Raw genomic sequence first — 24,106 nt, 5'->3', positions numbered from 1 at the left:
AAGGAGATGCGATATTATGCAGTTTGCCGCAGACCACTGACATACCAAGGTTTTGTGTACACGTGTGTGCTGTTTTTATGCTGTTTGCTAATATGATTCAAATTGTCAAAGTGCAAAAGCAAAAAAACAAACAGCCAAATGTTAAGTGTCATCATTACAATCTATTCATCATGTCAGTGGCAAATTAGTACTAGCAACTATGTTAAACAGCATTTCACTATCTATCTATCTATCTATCTATCTATCTATCTATCTATCTATCTATCTATCTATCTATCTATCTATCTATCTATCTATCTATCTATCTATCTATCTATCTATCTGACCAACAGCACAGCATGCATGCCATGCAGACAATGCTAGTGATTCTTACGACACAATACCATTTTACCCATGCAACAATTAGCCAAGTCAATTCTTCAGTACAACAAAGGGGCGTTTGACTGAAAAAAAAGCTTTATTTACAGCTTTACTCGAATGTGTTCGTTTATGATGGACTACTCAAAAGCACCATGTTTGACTCATAATTTAGGCGAGGAAAGTTTGCAGAAACACTGACTCTACATTCGTTCTATAGCATCCAATCACTGTGTCACAGTACAGCAACAAAGCAGCATGCAACACCAACCAACCAGCTCTGTGACTAAACACACACACATGCAGATCTAACCTCTACTACACCACAACGCTTAACACACGACACGGAGAGAAAGAGCCATGCAAAACACAGCAGGGTATCTAACGCACTCACGGACTGCGGGGCTCGTAGACTGTGGGTATTGTGTGTGTGTGTGTGAGGAGGCAAGCTGCATCATAATCGCATCTACTGAAAACAGAGCATTTCGACAATACCAGGAAATACAGAAGCATATTACATAATACATGAGCATGCTCAGACCCACAGCTAACTAGCTTTTTCACGGCAGTGAAGGACAACACTGATCACTGATTGTAAACATGGAAAGATTGAGTGAGAGTGGGAGAGGCGGAGATGACACCGACCAAACGTTGATGCTATATACCGACACTGTACCGACCGGCGTTCATCATACAGTGAAAATGGAAAGTCAACAGAGAAAATGAGATGCCTGTTGATCTGCGAGTGTGCGTGTGAATGCATGTGCGTACAGATGATTTACACAGAGCATAGAAGGCTCTATAAACCACATACTGTATTTGCCATTATACAAAAAAAATAAACTAAATCAAACAATGACAAATCAAACATAACAATTCCAAAGGCCAAATTAGTCCCGCCCCCTTCCCAAAGAGAGAAACGGCCACAGAATGAAAATCCCGCCCCTCACTTCTTATTCTTGAGCTGATTGGCGAGCCAGTCGAGCCCTTCGTACAGACCGTCTCCGCTGGTCGCACAGGTCGCTTGTATATACCAGTTGCGGTGGCGGAGTGAGTGGAGGCCGAGTTTATCTGTGATCTCAGCTGCATTCATCGCGTTTGGCAGATCCTGTAGTCAAAAACAGTCAGGAAAATACGATGATGAGTAAATGCTTTTAAATAGAACCATGGATTTTATTCTGAAATAAGTACACAATTTAGCAGCAGAATTATGGACGATAGATTATGATTAAATGAAATTTAAACATATGTACTATCGTTCAAAAAGTTTGGGGCTGGTAAGATTTTGGCTGGTAAGAACCACATTTTAACCCTTTAAGTGTCACCCCCCTTTTTTTGAATATAGGCTACATGAAAATGCACATTTCAAACTTAAATGGTAGTAATTCAAGAATGCTTTGGAATATAGACGTAAGATTGGTCTCGTTTTAAAGAAGACGTGGCAGATTTTTGTAGAAGTGAAATAAATTAAGAAAGTGAAACAGAAAAAAAGTTATAGAAGTTTGAGTTTATGAAAATGTACAATGTAAAAAATGTAATTATTCATATTTTATAGAAAATATATATTTTCAAAACCTGGGCGACTCTAAAACTGCAAAAAAATCAAAGTCAAAAATCTGAAAAAGTTGTGTTTCAAATTTTAGATTGATATCTCAAAAAATGAGCTTTCAGTAAGATTTTGTTTGGGCGCAGTACCAAACTTTTTCACTAGATGACAACCAGACTCCATTACTGCCCATATAAGAGCGCCTCCATTTCCAAATGTGTTTTGAGTGATATGAACCATTATTTCCACAATTTTCATACAATTTATGAAGTAGACATCCTATTCATTAGTAATATGAGACGTTAGGCAGATTTTGATATGAATTCGACCTCTAAGAAACACAAAAAGAACAAGTATGTGCGTTATAGCTTCCTGCCACCGCACAAATGGTGAATCTATAATTGTTTCTTTATATTTAAAAAAAAATCAGACCTTTTTTTCTAAAATAATTGAATGGATGCTATCTTTTGAACTCTTGGCATGAAAACAAACTGAGGTTTCTACCCTTCTTTCATGATTTTTCATGTTCATCACTATTTCAAAATAAAGGTCTAAACACGCCTTAGGAGTATGAAAATATTCTTGTTGCAAATTGATAAATTATGGCTCCTCTGTAATTCATTTTGAAAATCAATCACCAAATATGGAAACTACAGATTGTAAGCTTTCAAATGATATATAGTTTGTCAAGATTAGTTTAGGTTTAGTATAGGATATTACTGTTTTAAAAATGTAATGGATTTGGGCCCACCGGTGGGCCGGTGACACTTAAGTTAAAGGGGCTATATGTAAGAATATAATATTAATATGAATCACTTTTAAATTGCCAATGGGTGAACAGCTTGTAACAAGACTTTAAAAAACGAGACCTTCCACGACTTCCTAGCCTGCAGACCGATTTTTATGTGAAGGACTTGGGACGTTTTTTACCGGGAAAATCAAACAGATGTGAAGTTTACGTGTGCTTCTACTCAATGACACATGAGACAATGTTTATGTTCAGGATAATGCCGAAAGAGCTATTCTTTACTGCCATTGTACTGACAATGTGTCATGCCAAGAAAAGGGATTCATTTAAACCATAGGTTCTCAAAGTGCGGCCCGCGGGCCAATGGCGGCCCGCCGAAACATTTCTGGCGGCCCGCGATAACATCTGTAAAACTGTTAAAACTATTGCTTTGAAAAAATGAATATCTCCGTTTAGTGGTGTTTAGCGGCATCCATAGGCATAAGCGGTAATTACATGGTCCGACCGACCGATCGCACTTGACCTCACTCCCAAGGCCACCAGGAACAGTGGTTGTCTACACAGGAATAGGAATCGTGGCCAACCGAAACCAGCACCACAAATCCCATTGCAATTTAAAAGGGTATGTTGACCAAGTAATCAATATTCAATGTGACTTAATAATAATCTTAACAATGTCAAGCTTAATAGCCGCGTTTCCATTACTTCAAAATGTTCGCGGGCGCGAACACTTGCATTTTCCTATCAACAGTGGAAACAACTTAAACTAGTCTATCATTTCTGGTCATACAGAAAATAATAATGCATTATTCGCAACTACTTTTATTTGTGTAAACTCATAACAAGAAAACGTGCTTTTGTAAAATAAAATAAAACAATCAGTAGCCTACTACGCGCTTTCATGATCTCCGTGAACTGGAGCGCGAGAACTGAAACAAAATATAGCCTATGTAGGCTAAAGCTTAAAATGTGCACTTTTAAAGAAACAAACTCGAATCGAAAGCAAATAGCTGATTATGTAATCCGTATGAAAGGTGGATTTCTCTCTAAAAGCGCATCTGCTTAACAGCGGAGATGGAGATATGTTTTTAGCCGACACTTAGAAAACAATCGTTTATTAATAAACAATTAAAATGCCTCGCTGTTTTTTCAGACGCATTTATTATCATTAGCCTATAACTCAAATCAGGCTAGATCAGACACGTACAGGCTATATGGCTCTTCTCATTCATCACTGCGGGAAAAATATAAATTCCAGGTTCTAATTTGGCCTTAGAAAACCAGTAAAATCGACATGTTTTCCATATTAATTTGTGAATATTTAAAATGTTTAATAAAGGGGCAAAAAGTCATTTAAACAAAAATCTGAAAAAGTCTGTCGATATTTACTTTTTTTGCGCAGCAGTTGGTGAAGCCAGTTCAAATTAAAATTTTGTTCAACTTTGCGTTTTAAAAAGACAACAACCGTTCATTTTTCGTTTTTCAGTTACGGGTTAAAAAAGATAGATAATAATATGCAAATCTGCAATAATGGAAACGCGACTGACAAGCAATGATAGAAATGAATGATGATGATGACTTGTTTGGTAAGCTTCTATTTTAAAAGTTTCTTTCTCTCCCCCCCCAAAATTTTCACAAGTTTTGCCAGGTTTAGCCTAAGTTATGAATTAAAATGTGTTTATTGCAACTAATGTAAACTGTAGAGATGCAACCTGGTCATTAAAATAATTTCAAATGGGATTTTCTTTTCAGTCTTTTTTTCTTCGTTTTCTCCCCCCGCCACTTTGGCGGCCCTCAGTTCAATGTTGGGTTCCTAAATTGGCCCTCACCTATCAAAACTTTGAGAACCCCTGATTTAAACTATAAAGCCAGATATACTTTATAATCAAATTATCATAACGGTGTAATTTGAATTGCCTCATCTGTCAACATGATGCCAGTGAACTGCAGATCTTGTGCAAACATATCCACATCACTATGATGAGATGCTTTCTTAACTTTTGCTTTTTCTCACCGCTGTCATTTTTGTTGTGTGTTTATTTTGTTATTGAGAGGAAAGTGTGAAAAAGAATAAAAAAGATCTTTGCCTTGAGTATATCGTTGCCTTAAAGGGGTGATGAACTGAGAAATCAAATTTTCCTTGAGCTTTTGACATCTAAGAGGTCATCATATTATAAGAATATCCTGTAAGTTTCAGAACTGAAAACGTCCTTGTTAGTCCAATAAAAGCTTTTATTGACACCAGGCTCAGCAAACGACTCGTTTTTCAAAGTGGGGAACTATGACGACAAAGAGGATAAAACACCACCTCCGCAGAAGAAGATCAACGCCTACTTCAACACGGCCGGTTTAGCCCCGCCCACCGATTCGCGCATTACACAAAACTCATTATAATATGCAAAACTGTTATCCACTCAAAGCAGTGGGCGTTTACTTCCAAGTCTTCAATGCGAGACGCCCATAAAAACCGAGCGTTTTTGAGCTAGGCTCAAAACTAGGGTAGAAAATAGCCTATTACTTATTCATTTTGATGTTTTTGAATGTAAAAACCAAGCGAACGTCATAAGTTGACCTCAGACAACAATATAAAACAATTTAAAAAGCCAGTTCATGACCCCTTTAAATAACTTTCAGGGCCCTATTTTAACGATCTAAGCGCATGGTCTAAAGCGCACGGCGCAAGTGAACTTAGGGCGTCCGAATCCTTTTTTCCTAGTTTAGAGTCAATCAGAGTCTCATCTCCCATTCCCTTTAACCCTTTCACACGTAAGTTTAAAATATTCTAACTGACCCCCCAGCGTGAGTTTTTCAAGGCGACCGTTATTTAGAACCTGTCACTTTAATGTTTCCATGGTGACGCGTCATTTCTTGTCACGTGACACAGCGCAATCACAACACAGAGCTGAATGAGTGATGATCTGCTTTTATGTCTTTTTTCCTTTTCTATTCAAAATATTCACAAATGTATTAGCTACAGCATGAAACACTGATATTCCGATTGTCAAATATGTGCAAGTGGATGTGTTTTGTTGTTTAAACATATTTATAACGATCGCATTAGTTGAGCTGTATGCACGATGGGCGGCGCCATGTTAGTTTGTTTCACAGTTCAGAGAATCGGACCTGTTGTTTCTCACGAAATACATGAAAGTAAGTGGCCGGTGAACTAGGAGAAGAATAGGGTAAAATGTAAAGCTACTTACACAATGTGTATCTGATATGAATAAAACGTTTTGTCTTATTATAATGGAAATGATTATTGTTGCCGTTTCCATAGACATCAGGGTCTATTTTACTAATTCAAAATCACTGTTTTGCTAGTACTTATGTGTATTTAAATGTCTGAAACCTAAAATAAACATTATGTGGTTTAAAATACTCAATAGTTGTGATATATGACAGCACTGAGTGCGTCTGTCTCTGGCTCAGCGCCAGCCAACGCGCGAAAGCACGTTTGAATTTAGCAGTTGATCACGTGATGCACTGACCGTTCTAATCACACCGGTGTGATCGTACGCTCCAGGGACCAGCCAAGACTGATCACACCGGTGTGATCGTACGCGTCAAAGGGTTAAAAGCCAGTTGTGTTCGCGCCATGGCGGATTAGCTTTTTACATGGCGGAATTTGAAAGGAAAAACTGAACGCTTCTCTAGCGAGGAAACGGCTCTGCTCGTGCACGAGGTTAAAGCGCGCAAGCAGACCCTCTACGGGATAAAGTGTACGTGCGTTGTGGACCCGTCTATAGGCGCATACTAACACGCTCTTTAAATAACAAAAACAATATTGCCACTTGTTGGCGCAGTCTATTTCAGTTGCCTCAAAATAGCAATGCGCCAACATTACGCCTGAACACACCTCGTTTTCAGACCAGCACGCCCATGGGCGCACAAACGGGCGCAAACACATTTGCTATTTAAACAACGAGGCGCAGGACGTGAAAATTATATCTGCGTTAAACTGAAACTACGCCGCATTGCGCCAGGTGTATGATAGGCCCCATAGTCTCTTGTGCGTTACGTGTGCACGAATACAAGCAAGAGCAATACGTTGCTGGCTGTAGTTCACTTAACGGCCACCGGTGTCACTTATAACAAGGGTTTTTTGAATTCTACAAATAGCCCCTTTAAAAACTGAAAATATGTCAAGAATATGTCACTTGAAGATGAGGTGCAGTACCTGTTTGTTTGCAAAGACAAGAAGAACAGCATCACGCAATTCGTCTTCTGCGAGCATCCTCATTAACTCCTCCCGCGCTTCGTTCACTCTCTCCCGATCGTTGCTGTCAACCACGAAGATAAGACCTACGATGAGAAAAAAACAGCAGAGATGAATACAGACTTATTATTATTCAACAAGCTACATTAACACAACACGAAAGCATACATAGATTGTATCCAACTATGCAATGTTTTGCTTTAAAAAGACATTTTTGTTTTTGAATATAACTTCTGAGCTATTTTGCATTAACATTCTATCTGGACATGTTAACCAGTGTTATATAATATCATTGAGATACTATTATAGTTTTTTTTGTATATATATACTTTATATACTATTTTAATATACTAATGGTTAACGTTTATATTATTTCAAGTAACAAAAATGTTTTTTAATGGGTTTTGTTGTAGTTAACTATAATAACCCTGCTTCACCAATGTTTACAAGGTGGCTCTGCACAGTTTGCGCTCGCTAAACACAAGCTACACAGGCGCACTAAATCTACTCAATGCAACATGTGTTTAAGCGAGAGAAGTTGAGTGTATGTGTAACTCACCCTGTGTATTTTGAAAGTAGTGTCTCCAGAGTGGTCTGATTTTATCCTGACCACCAACATCCCACACAGTGAAGCTGATGTTCTTGTACTCCACAGTCTCCACATTAAAGCCTAACACAAACACAAACATTGTGTGACCAGAATCACAACATCATTTTACTATTTCAGATGGTACAATTCAATTACTGTGCATTCAACAACTGTACAAATGTAATTGCTCTAGAGTCTAGATGTATGTAGGGGACACCAAATTTAACAATTTAATTTCTTAAAGGGATAGTTCACCCAGAAATGAAAATTCTGTCATCATTTACTCACGCTCAAGTTGTTTCATACCTGTATGAGTTTCTTTCTTCTGCTGAACACAACAGAAGATATTTGGTAGAATATGTGTAACCAAACAGTTAATGTATTAACACTTCCATGGTATTTTTTTCCTCCAGTGGAAGTCAATGGGGTCTTTCAACTGTCCATTGAGGGTTAGTAAATTAAGACAGAATGTTCATTTTTGGGTGAACTATCTCTTTAAGAGATGTTATATAACTCAAAGATCTATACAAACATACCTGCCATTTTTAGTAATAGAGTAGTAGTAATAGAGTGCAACATTCGGGTAATCAAAGTAAAAACTCTCCATAGATACATTGATTTTAATGATAAACCTTTAAAGACAGCCCTACGGTGAGCTATGAGGTTGATAATCGATGGTATTTGCTTCTGTTGCATTATTTAAACTTATTTTCAAATTGTGTTTAACAGTTGAATTTGTGGTGAAAAACTACATTACCCATGATGCTGCTGTACAGAAAATTCTAAACAATCAGAGAGTTGAAACAATCAATACGAGCCAAAAAAGCTCTTTAGTTCTTTCCCTCACTAAAAAGCCATTAAGTGCACAGACTTGTATTTTTGTCAGATTTTCAAATACTTTTTTTTTTTGCTTGCCTTAAATCAATGTTATGATTCACCTCGTAGCTGTTTGGTTTGGTTCATGGCTTATAGCGCTTACAGACTTTTTTTAAATCCCTATGGGAGAAATTAATGGAAGAAATCCTTCCACAACCAGCGCCGCAGAAAAAGTGGACGGGCACTAATGCACATAGAAGCATTAAAATTGTATTTAATTGGCCTCATCCCACAAAAAGAGAAATTTACTTTTATTTATGATGAAATACTACTAAATTTGTTTATTTTGTGTTTGAAATTACCATGAATTCTGTCTGCGGATGTACAGATAACTGCTTAAACAGTAATGTAGCAAAGTCTACAAAACAATCCAATGAAGTAAGAGCAAGATTTTACCAATGGTTGGGATGGTGGTGACGATCTCTCCCAGCTTCAGTTTGTAAAGGATGGTGGTTTTACCAGCAGCATCTAATCCAACCATCAGAATTCTCATCTCTTTCTTCCCTATCAGGCTCTTCAGCAGATTGCCAAAAATATTCCCCATGATTCAATGTTTTGCTTCGTCCAGCCAATCACAATCCAGAAAGCTGTGAGTCCTTTTGTAGAACAATCCACTGAGGTAAAAGACTGAAAACCTTGAGAAATAATGCTCGCAGAAGAAATAATAATCTGGAGTCCTGCAAAGGGAAAAAAAGAAAATCAATGTGGATGACATGTACTTGGCCGTCAATGAAATGTTATATTCATTTATTAATTTTGTATATTAAAATAGGAAAATATATAAATCGAAAAGTTATTTAAAATAATAATATTTCACAATTGTACTGTTTCACTGTATTTTATCAAATAAACGGCATGTATAGAGAGAAAATGTATTTAAAATTGTAACTATATATATGTATACTGTATAGTTATTTTAAATTGTAATAATATTGCACCATAGTACAGATTTTTGTCATTTTTTCCTTTCTTTCTTTTTTTTAACATAATTTTTTATCAAATAAATGTAGTGTGTGTGGTTTAGGGTATGTCCCCACAATGATGGCAATGCTTTTGGACATTTTTTGGTTACCATGAGGAAAACAGCTTATAAATCATAGTAAGTGATGCTTTTTGAAAATATAAAAATGCAGAAAGTTTTCTGTGATGGGTAGGATTAGGGTTAGTGTAAGGGGATAGAATATACAGTTTTTACAGTATAAAAATCATTATAACTATAGAAAATCCCTATAAAACACGGAAACCCATCATAAGTATGTGTGTGTGACTGTGTGTGTGTGTGTGCTCTTGTTTTTGTGATATATGAGGACACAAATGTGTATAATGACATGCATATTACACTGGTATTACAACTTACACGTGATATATGAGGACATTGCATGAGTCCTCATATTTCAAATAGCTTAAAAAACATAAAAAACAATGGGGTTTTTTAAATGTAAAAATGCAGCATGTCTCCTGTGATGGGTAGGTTTAGGGATAGGGGCAGTGTAGGGGGATAGAATACACAGTTTGTCCAGTATAAAAGTCATTACGCCTATGGAATGTCCTCATATATCACAAAAACACAGCTGTGTGTGTGTGAGTGAGTGAGTGAGTGAGTGAGTGAGTGAGTGAGTGAGTGAGTGAGTGAGTGAGTGAGTGAGTGAGTGAGTGAGACAGAGAGAGAGAGAGAGAGAGAGAGAGAGAGAGAGAGAGAGAGAGAGAGAGAGAGAGAGAGAGAGAGAGAGAGAGAGAGAGAGAGATCAGCATGGAAAAAAGCAACTGAGAAATTTAAAATTGATTCCAGTGGAAAGGGGGTTTCAGTTCAAAGCAAATGATCTTCATTAGATATTATTTAATTCGACTGACTGAATTTGGCATGTGAATGGTGATCTGTGTAATCTGAATGTTTCAGACAAGCTTTCTTTTACCCATTGTAATCGTGCAACTGATTATCAGAGAGGCGTTTGTAAGTTGAAATGAAAAATACATGTCTCAAAGTTCTGAAGGGGTGTGTTAAATGAGCATGATGCTTCTGGATGTGTATTTACATTTCTATTTTTACTAGTATATGCTTCATGTGTAGAAGCTACAAGAATGTTAACAACTACAGTACACACACGGACTGAACCGAAGAAACTATGATCCTGCCATGTCTTCAGGCAGTATAGCAATCTGTTCATCCCTCACATATCCCTCCATCACACAAACCCCCACAAGTCATCCCTGAACATTCCCAGATGGAGTTATCCAAGATGTAGAACACATTTCCTGAGAACCATTTTGTCCTAATTCATGAATGTCATAGTATAACACGTATATAACATTGAGTCAAATGTCCAATTACACAAATGTGTTGTGTTTTTGTTTTGGATTTTAAACAACTAGTTTTAATCGCTTTTAACTTGAGTTTTTTTTTTTTTTTTGCCCTCCAGACTAAAATACCAATCACCATATTCTTGCAATAACTGTGGGGTAAAAAAATAAAGGCAAAACAAAACACAATAAAACCACATTGACACAAGAGTCAGCTATATAATGAAGGTAGATTTGAACCAAAATATTGAACTGTGTACTGTGGACAAGATCGGTGTGTTCTCAAATGTTTTAGATGTTGTAAATTTCAAAAATCAGATTTGACATATTTGTTGTTTCATGACTTGTTTTGTGTTGCAAACATTACAGCTTGCTCAAAAACCTATAATAGGCTTTTTAATAGCATGTTCACATTGTGACAGCTTATAATGTCACAGTCGAAATGTTCAATAAACCTGTGTAGCAAATCCTGTAAGGTTATAAAGAAACTGACTTTAAAAAAAAAAAAACTTATCCCGAGTAGGCTTATATTAACAACTACATAAATGGTTTCCCCAACATAAAATCAAGACAAGAGGTAAAGTAAAGGTGCATAACCAGCAATAAACTGTACTTCATGCACATGCAAATTTGTCCATTAAGACTCTTATACCTTTACTTAACCGTTTGTCTTGATTTTAGACAGGTAATTAGGTGATAATTAATAATCTGATAATGATGCTTTAGGTCATTATTGTTTGGAGCATAAGAAACAAATTTAATAGAGATTAAAAAAAAAAAAAAAACATATATATAATATGTTATGTTATGTCCTCTTATGACACCAGGACCCTTTTATTAAGAAAATTAAAAGACACGAAAGGATAAGGCAAAAACAATGTTTTTTTAATTCATAAGTATTTTAGGTTTCAAGCTTTTTTTATCCAAACTTTGTATAAGGATGATTCTCAACTATGTTATCAAATATATAACAGAATGATTTGATATACCATTTTACTTTATGCAATATGCATGTAAACATGGCCATAAATGCCATTCCCATTGACCCATTCTATGCAATGCATCTATACACTGTATCTAATTTGCATATTAATATATTCTTCGGGCAATATAATGAAAAAAGACGTGTAACAATGGGAGTGATAAGTGGGAATATTTTCATAAGAATATCTCTTATTTAATGAGAATATCGATATATTATTTCTTTCCCTATTCACATGTTGTGCCTCCAAAATGCCTGATATGCAATGCTGTAAATCCTGCTGTCTAATATATGAAATCGATGCCCTGTTTCAAAACAGAAAGTCATATTCTGGTTTGAAACCCCATAACATTTTCCTGAGATGCTGATTTCTGACAAACAATTTGAAAATTAGTCAGATTTAAATGATACTTACAAAATTTGATCATATTTCCATAAGAGTGCTACATTTGACCATTCATTAATTTTTAAAGACCAAGAAGAGGGGGTTGTCATGGTTACACAAAACATTTCCCTGCTGGAAAAAAAAACCTGCTAAAACCGGCCTAGGTTGGTTGGCTGGTCTTAGTTGGTTAAAGCTGGAAGTAGCTGGTTTAAGCTGGTCTTCCAGCCAGACCAATCTGGTGTTCAGCTGGTCTTAGCTGGTCTCCCAGCTTGACTAGCTAAGACCAACCTGGTCAGCTAAAAAAAAGTGTCTAAAACCCCTCTGAAGCCAGCCTGGGAGACCAGCTTAGGCTGGTTTTAGCTGTTTTTTTCCCCAGCAGGAAATTGGTATCTCTGCAAAGCCCTGAATGTGCTCTTTACAGGACGTGCAGACTTAAAACTGTGACATGCATGTTGTCAGAGAAATGTGCTGAAATATAATGTCCTCTACAGAGGAATAATCTCCATTGCTGGGTCTCCGGAGGAACGGAAGCTGCGGGGGTCTGACTCCGGGTGTGCTGTCCATGGTGCTGACGCTCCGACACACACACTAAACACACCGGGAATATTTCTACACTGGTTTTAGTAACATACTTCTTCATTTTAAAGGCTTCTGAATGATTCGAGAAACCCAGGTTTACTCAAACCCGTGCAAGGGACCCTAACAATGTATTTATGTCACGAGACAACGAAATACTACAGGGTTACTAGACGGTTGTCCACATTATATCGAAAACGGTGATCTTTAAAAACATTAACATGGTTCTCAAATACATATTTCGATTACTGCCGGTTTCCTTATAAAGGCCTACGACCCTTTGACAATGTCGGCGTAGGATACAAAGATCGGAGCTTCTCCGTGAAGAGATGCGTTTGGCACGAAGCAGAATGATGAAAATGTTCTTATGCAATACCACCAAAATTCATGCAAAAGCAAACCATAATCAATCACAACCCAAGCGCAACACAAGCCGTCTTAATGTCTGAAGAGGCGTAAGGCAGCACATCATGTGTGATACTGATCTTCATTCATTTGGAAAGATAGATCCGCTAGTAGCGCATACGTGCCTCGCGGAAGGCCTGTCGTCTCTCTATTTCCAAGAGCAATACAAGACGCGCTGTCATATTCTACCTAAAGCACAAGGAACATTTCAACCAGTCAGAACCACTCCGAAGCGTTTCATTTTAGAGCAATCACAACAATTGAACGTATCCGGATTACCTTGCGAGATGACACCAGCCGATTTTGGACACGGAGAGACGGAGAGAAGATCTCACGAGAGTTTACGCCGACAGTACAGGCTTCGATGGGGATTTCTCGCGATGTTTGGTTTTCGCATCTTGAGACTGATTCCAGTCAGGTAAGGTAGCCTTAGTCAAATAAATGACACGTCAAGGAAATGCTTGAGGTGTAACAACACTCTTTCAAGCTACAAATTCACTGGGAATTCACTGGAAAATTATAAATCACTGGAAATTTCTAGCATTTTTGTAATTCTTGGAGCCTATAAAACAAATGGGCCTGCATTTATTTCTGAACTTCTGAAACATCAAAAAAGAAGAAAAAAAGAAAAGAAAAAGAAAACATTTTGAAAAACAAATAGTGAATAAATCAGGACTATATAGTATATTTATTTACTTTTAAGTAGCCTAAATATCATCATATCCTACAGTAGCGATTAGGTATAGCAACAGTTTATTATAAGAAGCAATACATAAACTGAAGTTTTAAAAAAGAAGATTGTCAACCTAATGTGAATTCAAAGAAGTAAATATTTATGCTCACAGCGGATGGTAGGCTACACCTTGCTTTACAGCTTATTTATGGAGATAAAGCATTGTAGATTAAATGTACAATTTGTAAACAAAAAAGAAAAGCAATGAAAACAAGTGCTACATTTTCATTTGGTTGATCTATGTGATCTTGAAGTTAGCAAAAAGGAAGTTGTGATCATCTTTTCTTCCCTATTAATATATATAATGAAACGGCTTCTTAAAGTTCCCATGAAATCAGAATTGAAGGCTTTTATTTTTAATATGTTAGCCTTAATGTTATCTTTAAGCTAGTGTGCACCAAAACAATAGATATAAGATATAAGCATTCAAAACTTACAGTCTCTCACTTCTGCCAAATATGGATCAACGATTTTGATGACATCACTCTGCACTTCAGCTTCTCTGTCCAATCAAATGCTCTCAAGAATCTAAAGCATCCCTCCTCCTACACTATAAATAGACTCCGAAACTGCGGCTGAAATCGGTCACTTGTTGAAAAATGTACTGTTTTTTCACATGGTGAATGGCACATAGTGCACTAAATAGGGGATAGGGAACGATTCAGACAGTGTCAATATGTTTTCCATTGGGGCAAATGAAGTCTGCTTTCACGTTAGTGTCACGTGAACCGCAGTAGTGCACACACAGTCTGCTCCGGTCCAGAGACACGACAGAACAGAGCGGATCATGAACCGAAACATACCAGAAAATGTATCTGACCCATTTGAATTCTCCACAGCAATATGAGGAGATTAGAGGACAAACGGTCAGAGATTAGGAGGAAACTGTGGCTTTACCGAGTTCAGCGGCTCTGGCCGAGCTGTGATATAAATTCAACGCAATTGGCTATTTTTAAAAAGGGGAGGAGCTGGTCAATATGCCCCGCCCTTTCTTCCTGTTTCAGTGGAAATTACGTCAACACATTGAATAATGCCTTCAGCGGGCCTTTAAATGAGACAAAATGTAGGGTGGGGTTGTCCATGAGAAATTGGCTTTATGCCACAGCTTCACTACTTCCTGAACTTCAGCCAGCCCTTTGTTTCCTGTCTGTCATCATTGGACAAACTGATTAATCCAGGTGCGCCTGGCCTCAGTAACAATAATCAGGCACACCAGGATTAATCAGTTTGTCCAATAATGACAGACAGGAAACAAGGGGCTGGCTGAAGTTCAGGAAGTAGTGAAGCTGTGCATAAAGCCTATTGATAGGATGGTTGTGGTTTGGTCGAACTCATGTGAGTGACAGGTTGCCCCACCCTCATGCCAGTAAACACCTCATCAGAGAAGTCGTTGCAAGGGGGAGGAGAATTTTTTTTAATTAAATTTACGAGGGCACATAAATGTATTAAAAAAATAATGATGTGCACGGATAAACCAAAATTATAATAATAAAATGGTAATATTCCATAAAAAAGTCCTTTTTTATGTTCACTTTAATTGATCAATGTTTCAAAACAGTGCTTATTAGAAAAGTTTCTTCCCCCAGGCAATCTACCTCTGTGGAATGATAAATATGTGCAATACCACTTAGGCCTACATTTATTTGACAATAACCTACTTCTTTTTATTCCATTCCCTGTAAATTCTATTCTGCTCTTCTGTATATAGCACACCTGTAGGCTATAGCCTATATATATAAAACAGACACATAAATTATATATACATATGTGTGTGTGTGTGTGTGTTCGGGGGTTGGGCTATTTATTTTTATGACCAATGGAAGACAGGGGAGTGTTCAGGAAACTAGTTTGGCAACAAGTATTATATTTTGCAGTTTCGTTTAGTGGCGTAGAAATGATACACTTTAAATAAATAAAGGAATAAAACAGAAGGATGCAGTGCTTTTCCCAACCTCAGAACATTAAGCGCCTTCTAGCGGGGAAGCTCTCTAACAGCAGTGGCCATGTGGAGACTGGAGAGACTTCTGGGATGCTGGCGGATTATGAGGCGGGGATTCCAGTGACCCAGGTATTGGTCCAGTGCTCGAGGGTCGCCTTGCCCCGCCGTTATCTCTCCACTATAATAACACATCAGCTTTAACTGGCATCTCGCCTTGAGTGACTTCTTCAATCTGATCGGCCGCTCGAGTATTTATTGGCTCCCTCAACGCTGCAGTGCGAGACTCTCGAGACGGAAGTGAGCCTGTAGACTAGCTGTTATCCTTTCTGTTGTTGGTTATTGTTAGTGCTGATTTTCTCATAACCTGAGACACGATGGGAATTCGGACGGGGATCGTCCTTATTTTTCTCGCAGCTTTTGCATTTGTTGCAGCTGAGGACGGAGAAAGCACAGAAGGCGTGATCGAACAGTTGGTTGTGGAGACATTGGTAAGTTGGGTCAAGTTTTTATGAATGACTATTATTATTACAAGAGTCCACGTAGCCGATCACTGCATGCGTGCTTTCATCACAAATGCATGTGTTAACGTCTCAGTACAAACATGTAATGTTGCATCTGTTAGCCTAGTCAATGTCCTGCGCATTTCATGTCATTTTCAGTACCACTCTTCAATATTTCTGTTTTTGACTATTTTAGGTGATGCCAGAGACATGCACGATTACATCAGAGATGGGGGACACGCTTCAAATCCATTACACGGTATATACATCACAGCGCTATGTTGTAAAACCAGGCAGCTCCCAATGAAATCTCTAGGTATTATGACATAAAACATGCGAAATGGACTCTCGCGGGGTTATTTGCACATGAAATCATTCATCAGTCTGATGTGGCAGACTCGAGCTGACATCTGGACTCGCCATACCTTAATGAAAATAGAGTTGTAATGCACAAAGATTAACCCGAATAACACATTCCTTTTAAGTTCATCGTGGAGTCACGTTCCAGTTTCGAAATGCAGTAGTTATTTGTATGTGATAGTATTTCAGTTTTAAGCGAAACCAAATGTTCTAGGGGAGGCGGAGCAACACGTCAGCATTTGAGTCAGCGCGAGCAGCGTCGATCCGGACTCGAGGAAATGCACGAGGGGCGAGTGCGCGCACACGCGCTATAGGGAACATAGGGGAGACCGAGTGTTGTTGTTTACAAGTTGTTGTTGTTGTTGTTGTTGCTGTTTTTTACTCCCGTGAAAAAATCTTAACTTTGCATCAAAATAAGATTTTTTTTGTAGGCTAAATTAATAAATAATTGAGCATGATTACATTTTGTGACAAGATGACCCAACTATTGTCATATATGGTGTACTATATTAAACGTGCCATTAATAACCATTTATATTACATTAATCAATGTGGCAGTACTTTTGTTAGCCTACTTGCAAGATCTGAAACTGAAATATAAAATATAAAAAAATATTTTTTATTGTAGGCCATATTACATTTCGTTTAAACTTGAAGTAATAAATGACTAAATCTAAATAAAATAAAACTAATAAAATGACAAAACAATTTTAAATTAAAGTGAAAATAGTTATATATATATATATATATATATATATATATATATATATAGTTGATATTTTTAATTCGATTTTTTATATTTTCTGTTATAAAATTAAAATGCAAAATTGTTTTAAATTTTTTAAAATTGTGTATATATATAGGCTATATATATAGTACTTTTGTTACTACTTGAAAGAAAATGAACTTTAACTGAAATAAAAAAATATAAAAAAACAAAATATAAAATAAAACAATTCTTAGTATATCACATTTCGTTTAGTTTAACTTGAAGTACTAAAATAACTAAATCTAAATAAAATAAAATTAATAAAATGACAAGAACAATTTAAATAAAAGTGAATATATATATATATATAGGTGTTATTTTTAATATTTTCTTTTTTTAAATACCATTTTTAAATTGTTTTAAAAAAATAAAAAGTTTAAAATTGTTTTCGACATTTTAGTTTATTTAGATTTAGTTATTATAAATCAAAAATTAAAAAGTAAATATTATACCAAATATATACAAATATTCACACACAAACAATTGTTTGGCAGACAAAATTGTAATCAATAAAATGTATATCATTTTTACTTATAAAACACGTGACAACTGTGTGACAACATGCCCCAACTTGATATCTTTCCTTTTAAAATCTGCCTACCTTACATAGTTCATGCTTGTCTTAATGCAGGCTGATTCCAGTTATTACTTGTTTTTTATTGAGTTTACTTTTTACCTGAGTTTACTTTTTACTTATTCTATAGGTATTTACTACAGATAGTTTGGTGCGTCTACATAAAAATGTGTGGAACTAACCTACGACTGTTGTTCATCTCCTGTGCAGGGCCGATTAATGGACGGGAAGGTGATTGACACCTCTCTGTCTCGTGAACCTCTGGTCGTAGAGTTGGGCAAGAGGTCTGTCATCGCAGGTAAAAGGCTCCGTCATCGCAATGCAACCCGAAATTACAGCATGTTCATAACAACAGAAGTAAAACAGAGCACAGATTTTAGAACTTATCATATTTAGGTTAAATATAGTACTCTTGTAGGCTATAGATTAATTCCAACTGGACCGCGACACAAAATGACAACTGTGGCACCACTTCACCGTTTCTGCAGTTTAAAGTGAGCAGCGTGTCAAAACAACGGAGCTGTTCACAGCACAAGCGTTCAGGGCCAGGAATATATATATAAACCAAGTTTATATGAAAGCTTGTTTCCGCAACGGAATAAAACAATTTAAAAGGTAATTGCAACTTTTTATATCACAATTCAGATTTTTTTTCCTCACAATTGCGAGGAAAAAGTCCGAATTGTGAGATAAAAAGTTACAATTACCTTTTACCTTACAATTACCAATTACCTTATAATCACAATGACCTTTTTTATTTTTTATGTGCCGGAAACAAGCTTAGGTTTGTGACAAGACGTTTTTCCTTTTATCTACATTTAGGCTAGCAATAGGCCTATTAATCAGCATGTTACTGCTGATTATTAATTAACTTTGTTTTATGTTCATAATGAGAGCATTCTGATTATTATGTATGTTGCATTTTTTTAGTAGATTAGCATTAGTAGATACTTATTTTAAGCAAAATATACAAATGGGGAGTCGGAACTCTTGGGACTCAATACCCTCATCTTTGAGGACTATTTTTACTGTTTAGGTTTTTTTTTTTTTTTTTGGTTGGGGTAACTATAATGTCAAGATGGTTATGATTACTAAGGACAGCTTTTTGGGCTGAGTTTTCTTATGTAAAACCATATAATAATCAGAAATGAGGTGGTGTTTCCACAATTGCACATACATTTAAAACTTTTTTTTGTTTGGCAGGTCTAGAGCAAGCCCTGGTCGGAGTGTGTGAAGGGTAAGTCGACGTAAACGCCTGTATTTCTCTTTGGAAAGTACAATTGCATCAATGTATGTAGGAAGAGATGGTGAAAGTACAGCTATTGAACAGTATGTTCAAGAAGACCACTTAAAGAAAAGGTCTTTTTGGGTGAAGTTTGAATCACCCACTTGAAAGTCTTTTTTCAGTCTTTTCTGTCTATGTTCTTGCACAGGCAAAAAATCAAGGCCACGATTCCAGCTCATCTAGCATATGGAAAGAGAGGATACCCTCCAACCATTCCAGGTACCATGGCAACACACTTAAAGGACCAATTATGCCATTTTTTCAAAGTCTTGATTTTGTTTTTGGGGTCTACTAGAATAGGTTTTCATGCTTGAATGTTGAAAAAACAGATTTGTCACATATTTTACATTGTTGCAGCACCTCTCTTCCCAGTCTGTCAGTAACGCTCTGGGATGCGTTTCTCTGAGCCAACTATGGTTGCAAGTTCTGTCGTACCAACACAGTTCGATTGAGCTTGTGACCATAGTTGGCTAACAATGCTTTTGGGAAACGCACCCCTGTTTAGTTCCTGTCCAGGGTCGTCCCCACCATTGAGGTCCACAAGGTCCAGTCCTCAGAAGTGTTGTGAAATTATCGCCTAATATTAACTCTACTTTGGTGCTGCAAGGATATTGCAGAGCGCCAAGATTACCGACCTTTTCATCTGAGCGGTCTAACACCACTCGTCAATGTCAACATTTTTGAGATGACCAATCAAAACAAAGTAGGCAGGCTTCTAGTTCACTTCAGTTAGCGGTCATAAAATAATCAGGGATGCTAATAAACTAATAAATATTTGTCTAATTTCGCCATGTTGTATTGAAAATAGATGACTTACGTTTGTTTATGTAATGTAATTCGTAACCGACAGTGCAACGAGACGTTTTCGTCATATTATTAGGCATAAGATTAATAATGAATGTGCACATATTGTGAATGCATTTAATAAAGTTAGCTTTCCTGGTGGTAGCCTTAAGTAAATTCACTTGTCTAAAAAAGACTGAGAGACAAACATGTCTCAATCAGAGCTCAGCTTTGGTGAGGGAAAACAGACAGGGCAAGATAAGCAGACTGAGAACAAAAGAAAGAGAGAAGGTGAAGATAAAAGAGGGAGAGCAAGTATAGACAATTAATTCAGGCTACTGCCCACTGACATGGTTTAAAGTTTTTGGCCTTCTAATGTCTTAAAGGGATAGTTCACCCAAAAATGAAAATTCTGTCATTAATTACTCCCCCTCATGTCTTTCCAAACCCGCAAGATTTTCGTTCATCTTCGGGAACAAAACTGAAGATCTTTTTGATGAAATCTGAGCGATTTCTGTCCCTTCATTGACAGCTACGCAACTACCATTGTGACGCTTCAAAAAGTTCATAAAGAGATCGTAAAACTATTTCATATGAATTGAGCGGTTTAGTCCAAATTTCCTGGATAGACTCGATCACTTTATATGACAAACAGATTGAATTTAGGCTTTTATTCACATATAAAAATTCATCAACTCATAGATCAGTTGTGGTAAACGGAAGCTCAAGCATGATCGCTTGACGTGCGAGAACCAATGAGGTTCATTCTCGTCTTACGCAGCACGTTTGAGCTTCAGCGAGAACCAATGAGGTTCATTCTCGTCTTACGCAGCACGTTTGAGCTTCAGCGAGAACCAATGAGGTTCATTCTCGTCTTACGCAGCACGTTTGAGCTTCAGCGAGAACCAATGAGGTTCATTCTCGTGTTACGCAGCACGTTTGAGCTTCTGTAAGAGGTTTGTTCTCGAGCATCAAGCAGGTTCGGTTGAGCTTCTGTTTATGTTTGCTGATCAATGTTTATATGTGAATAAAAGCCTAAATTCAATCTTTTCATCATATAAAGCGATCGAGTCTCTTTGTAAATTTGGACTAAGCCGCTCAATTCATATGGATTAGTTTTACGATCTCTTTATGAACTTTTTGAAGCGTCAAAGTGGTAGTTGCATAGCTGTCAATGGAAGGACAGAAATCTCTTAGATTTCATCAAAAAGTTCTTCATTTGTGTTACGAAGATGAACGAAAGCCTTACGGGTTTGGAACGACATGGAAGGTGAGTAATTAATGACAGAATTTTCATTTTTGTGTGAACAAAGCCTTAAATATGCACTTATGTAGATCAGAGAAATTGAATTTTTCTCTTGAGGCATTACCCCGCCCCGAACCCCCTTACCAAACTTAATTTTGGGACCTCACCATGGTATTTTTTAAAACCCAACGTATGGCCCTGTTCCTGTCTCTATGAAGCCCCTACTTCTGAAAAGCACAATGTGCTCCGATTGGTCAGTTGGACCAGTGTGTTGTGATTGGTCAATCAATGGTGATCTTTTGGACATTGCACAACACATAACTAACACAACTCAACCAGGCCTCGCCCTCTTTATTTTGCGTATGCATTGGCCAGGAATTATTTAAATGAGGAATACTGTGACGGAACTGTTCCCGGAAGAAACCTCAAGACTACAATGGAGGTTTTTCAGGGAGTTCAGAAACCGTGTAAACACTCTGCAAATAGTTCAGTGTCACACAACAGCTTATTTACATGTGTGAAAAATATTTAAAGTCCATAAACTAATCCACCATCATCAGAAGTAATGGTCAATATTTTATAGTAGAGTAAAGCTGTTGAGCGATGGTTAAATCACAGTGGATGTGATAATCTTACATGTGTGTTTTCCTCACAGGGGACAGCACACTTGAGTTCGAGGTGGAGGTGATCTCTCTGTCCCAGCAAACGCCCTGGCAGAAGCTTGTTAACGACGTCTTACCCCTTTTGTGTTTGGCGCTGGTTCCCACTTTACTGGGCTTAGTGGGTCTCTACCTCTACAACAAAGCACACGCGCAACCTCACGGCAAGAAGAAGAGCAAAGACAAGAAAAGCAAGAAGAAGTGAGATCAAAGCCAAAAAGAATAAACTATTTAAATAAAGAAAAATGCTTTGTTTGGTGCTTTCTATTCTGTTGTTGTGACTTGTTTGAGTCATTAAAACATAAAAACTCTCTTACGTTTATATTTAAGATATTGAACAGATACTTTTATCTAGAGCCACTGACAAAAGGTGTTTTAGGATGTTCAGTGGGCCCAAAAATATTTAAGCTTGAAGTATTTATTCTTAGGAGTTTTTAGAAGTATTTTCAAGTAATTAAAAAAAAAAGGGAGAGAGCAGGGATCATTTGGGTTTTTTGTAATTCATTCAGACAATGTTTAGCCTAAACTGTAGACATTTCACCTCAAACACCTCACATATTATTCAGCCAATACCTGTTTCAATATAAATATAATCTACCGTTCAAACGTTTGAGGTCTGGAATGCTCACCAAGGCTGCATTTATTTAAAAAAGTAAATATTGTGAAATATTACCGTTTAAATTAACTGTTTTCTATTCAAATATATTAGAATTTTTTTCTAACATTAATAACACCCTTGTATAATGGTGGTATGTGATAAATAAACAGTAAATGCTGTATAATATGAGTAATTATATTTTATGTGTGTAGCCTACATACTGATGTTAGTTTATACACAGTACATCTTCAAACACTACACTTATATTAGAATACAAAGAATGTGAGGGATGGGCATTAATAATGACACTGGACTGTATGTAATCAAGTTGATACAGAAATACAAAGAGACATTTGTGACTAGTTGGTTTAGGTTGTGCGGTGTGGTTGCATTTGTTTAAACACAAAACCTTACAGCCATGGCTATTCAGAGTTAAAAAGTTGTTAATGCAAGTCTATGTATAGATTAGGAGTGAATATCCAAATCAGTGAGTATTGTCTTTATTTGTTGATTAAAAATTAACTACTGTTGCTTTCATTGTGTAATTCCCTTAGTATGTGTGATGCAAATAACACTGCCCTTATGACCCAGCTAACTTGGCTAACGTTCTGGCAAGGTTCTCTCCAAGTTATGGACAAACGTTCTTCCAGTCACGCAAATAGAACGTTCGTTCAGAGTTGTGGGCTTTAATAACGTTCTCATAATGTTAGAACAAAAAAAGTTACACCAGTAATTGTTCATGGAAGGTTTTTTTTTCTGAAACATTTAGACGTTTGACTAACGTTTTTTTATGTTAATACTTGTTTCAGATTGTTCCCTTAATGTTATTATATCCAAGAAAATTTTCAGAAATAACGTTCTCATAACTTTAGGAATGTTAGCAAAACATTCATATTTTTGTTAGCTAGGTACCTAGGTAACTACATTAGTGTGTCTCAGAAGTGAATCGTACATGCATCATTCTCAAGGAATGCATGCCATGGACTGATAAAAATGTTTACCTTGAATCCAATTCAAGTCGCTTTTTAAAATGATCGAGATAATGTCGAGATAATGTGATACTATACTTGTCTTGCAGGTGAAAGGTCTTTCTGCTGGCCAAAATTCAATCAAGTAGGCTACATACTGCCTCTCAAAACGTAGGGTAATTCTTCTGACTTTCTCCGCTCTTGAAAGAGTGTTATCCTCCAGGTGACCAGTCCAGCATTATCAGCAAGCAGTGGAGAGGAAGGGTTAAAGGTCAAACAGCTTTAAAAGGTTGGGAGATTTTCAAGAGTCAGCAGATCTTAAAGCATTGTCTTCAACCGTTTGGAAAGGATAGACTGTGCTAAGCATTTTATATTGAACAACATTGCTGTTGTGTAAAGAGGTCTGTGAGTGTGTGTGTTCCCAGCATGCATTGCGACATGCATAAATGATACAGGTAATGTTGAGGTTGAGGATTTGTTTCTCACTAAAAAAACAGCCTACAACAGTTTTGCAAGTTGGATAAATAACAAGTTACTGACGACATTTTGAGATAAATAAATACATTTAAAAAACTATTCATGTTGCCTTGATTTTTATTACTGTAGAGCAAAATAAAACATTTCAGTATTTTGATGCGTTTCTTTGGCCAGAAGATTCCATAATAATATTATGTATTAGTTAACAAGTTCCATAAAACATAGCTTCATGTTATT

The 24,106-nt window shown here is 36.8% G+C and overlaps 2 protein-coding genes across 2 annotated transcripts; one reads left to right on the top strand and one right to left on the bottom strand.

Annotated features, from left to right (window-relative positions):
• Nucleotides 1–766: 766 nt before the first annotated feature.
• arf3b (ADP-ribosylation factor 3b) lies at nucleotides 767–13,355 on the bottom strand. Its single transcript, XM_056266926.1, has 5 exons — nucleotides 13,258–13,355; nucleotides 8,729–9,009; nucleotides 7,427–7,537; nucleotides 6,829–6,953; nucleotides 767–1,465 (listed from the first exon to the last, which is right to left on the bottom strand). Exons 2-5 carry the CDS (start codon nucleotides 8,874–8,876, stop codon nucleotides 1,304–1,306), a joined length of 546 nt encoding a protein of 181 aa, XP_056122901.1. The 5' UTR covers nucleotides 8,877–9,009; nucleotides 13,258–13,355; the 3' UTR covers nucleotides 767–1,303.
• A 2,354-nt stretch (nucleotides 13,356–15,709) lies between these two features.
• On the top strand, nucleotides 15,710–22,093 carry fkbp11 (FKBP prolyl isomerase 11). The gene is made up of 6 exons (XM_056266925.1): nucleotides 15,710–16,138; nucleotides 16,347–16,409; nucleotides 18,064–18,151; nucleotides 19,057–19,090; nucleotides 19,287–19,357; nucleotides 21,823–22,093. The coding sequence occupies exons 1-6, from the start codon at nucleotides 16,025–16,027 to the stop codon at nucleotides 22,029–22,031; spliced, it is 579 nt and encodes a 192-aa protein (XP_056122900.1). The 5' UTR covers nucleotides 15,710–16,024; the 3' UTR covers nucleotides 22,032–22,093.
• The last annotated feature ends 2,013 nt before the right edge of the window (nucleotides 22,094–24,106 follow it).

The sequence above is a fragment of the Rhinichthys klamathensis genome, unplaced genomic scaffold (assembly GCF_029890125.1).
Source record: "Rhinichthys klamathensis goyatoka isolate OS25496 unplaced genomic scaffold, OSU_Roscu_1.1 h1tg000254l_1, whole genome shotgun sequence".
Classification (NCBI taxonomy): Eukaryota; Metazoa; Chordata; class Actinopteri; order Cypriniformes; family Leuciscidae; genus Rhinichthys; species Rhinichthys klamathensis.
Note: the sequence above shows the minus strand (reverse complement) of the source record. Positions and strands in the feature narration are given on the sequence as shown.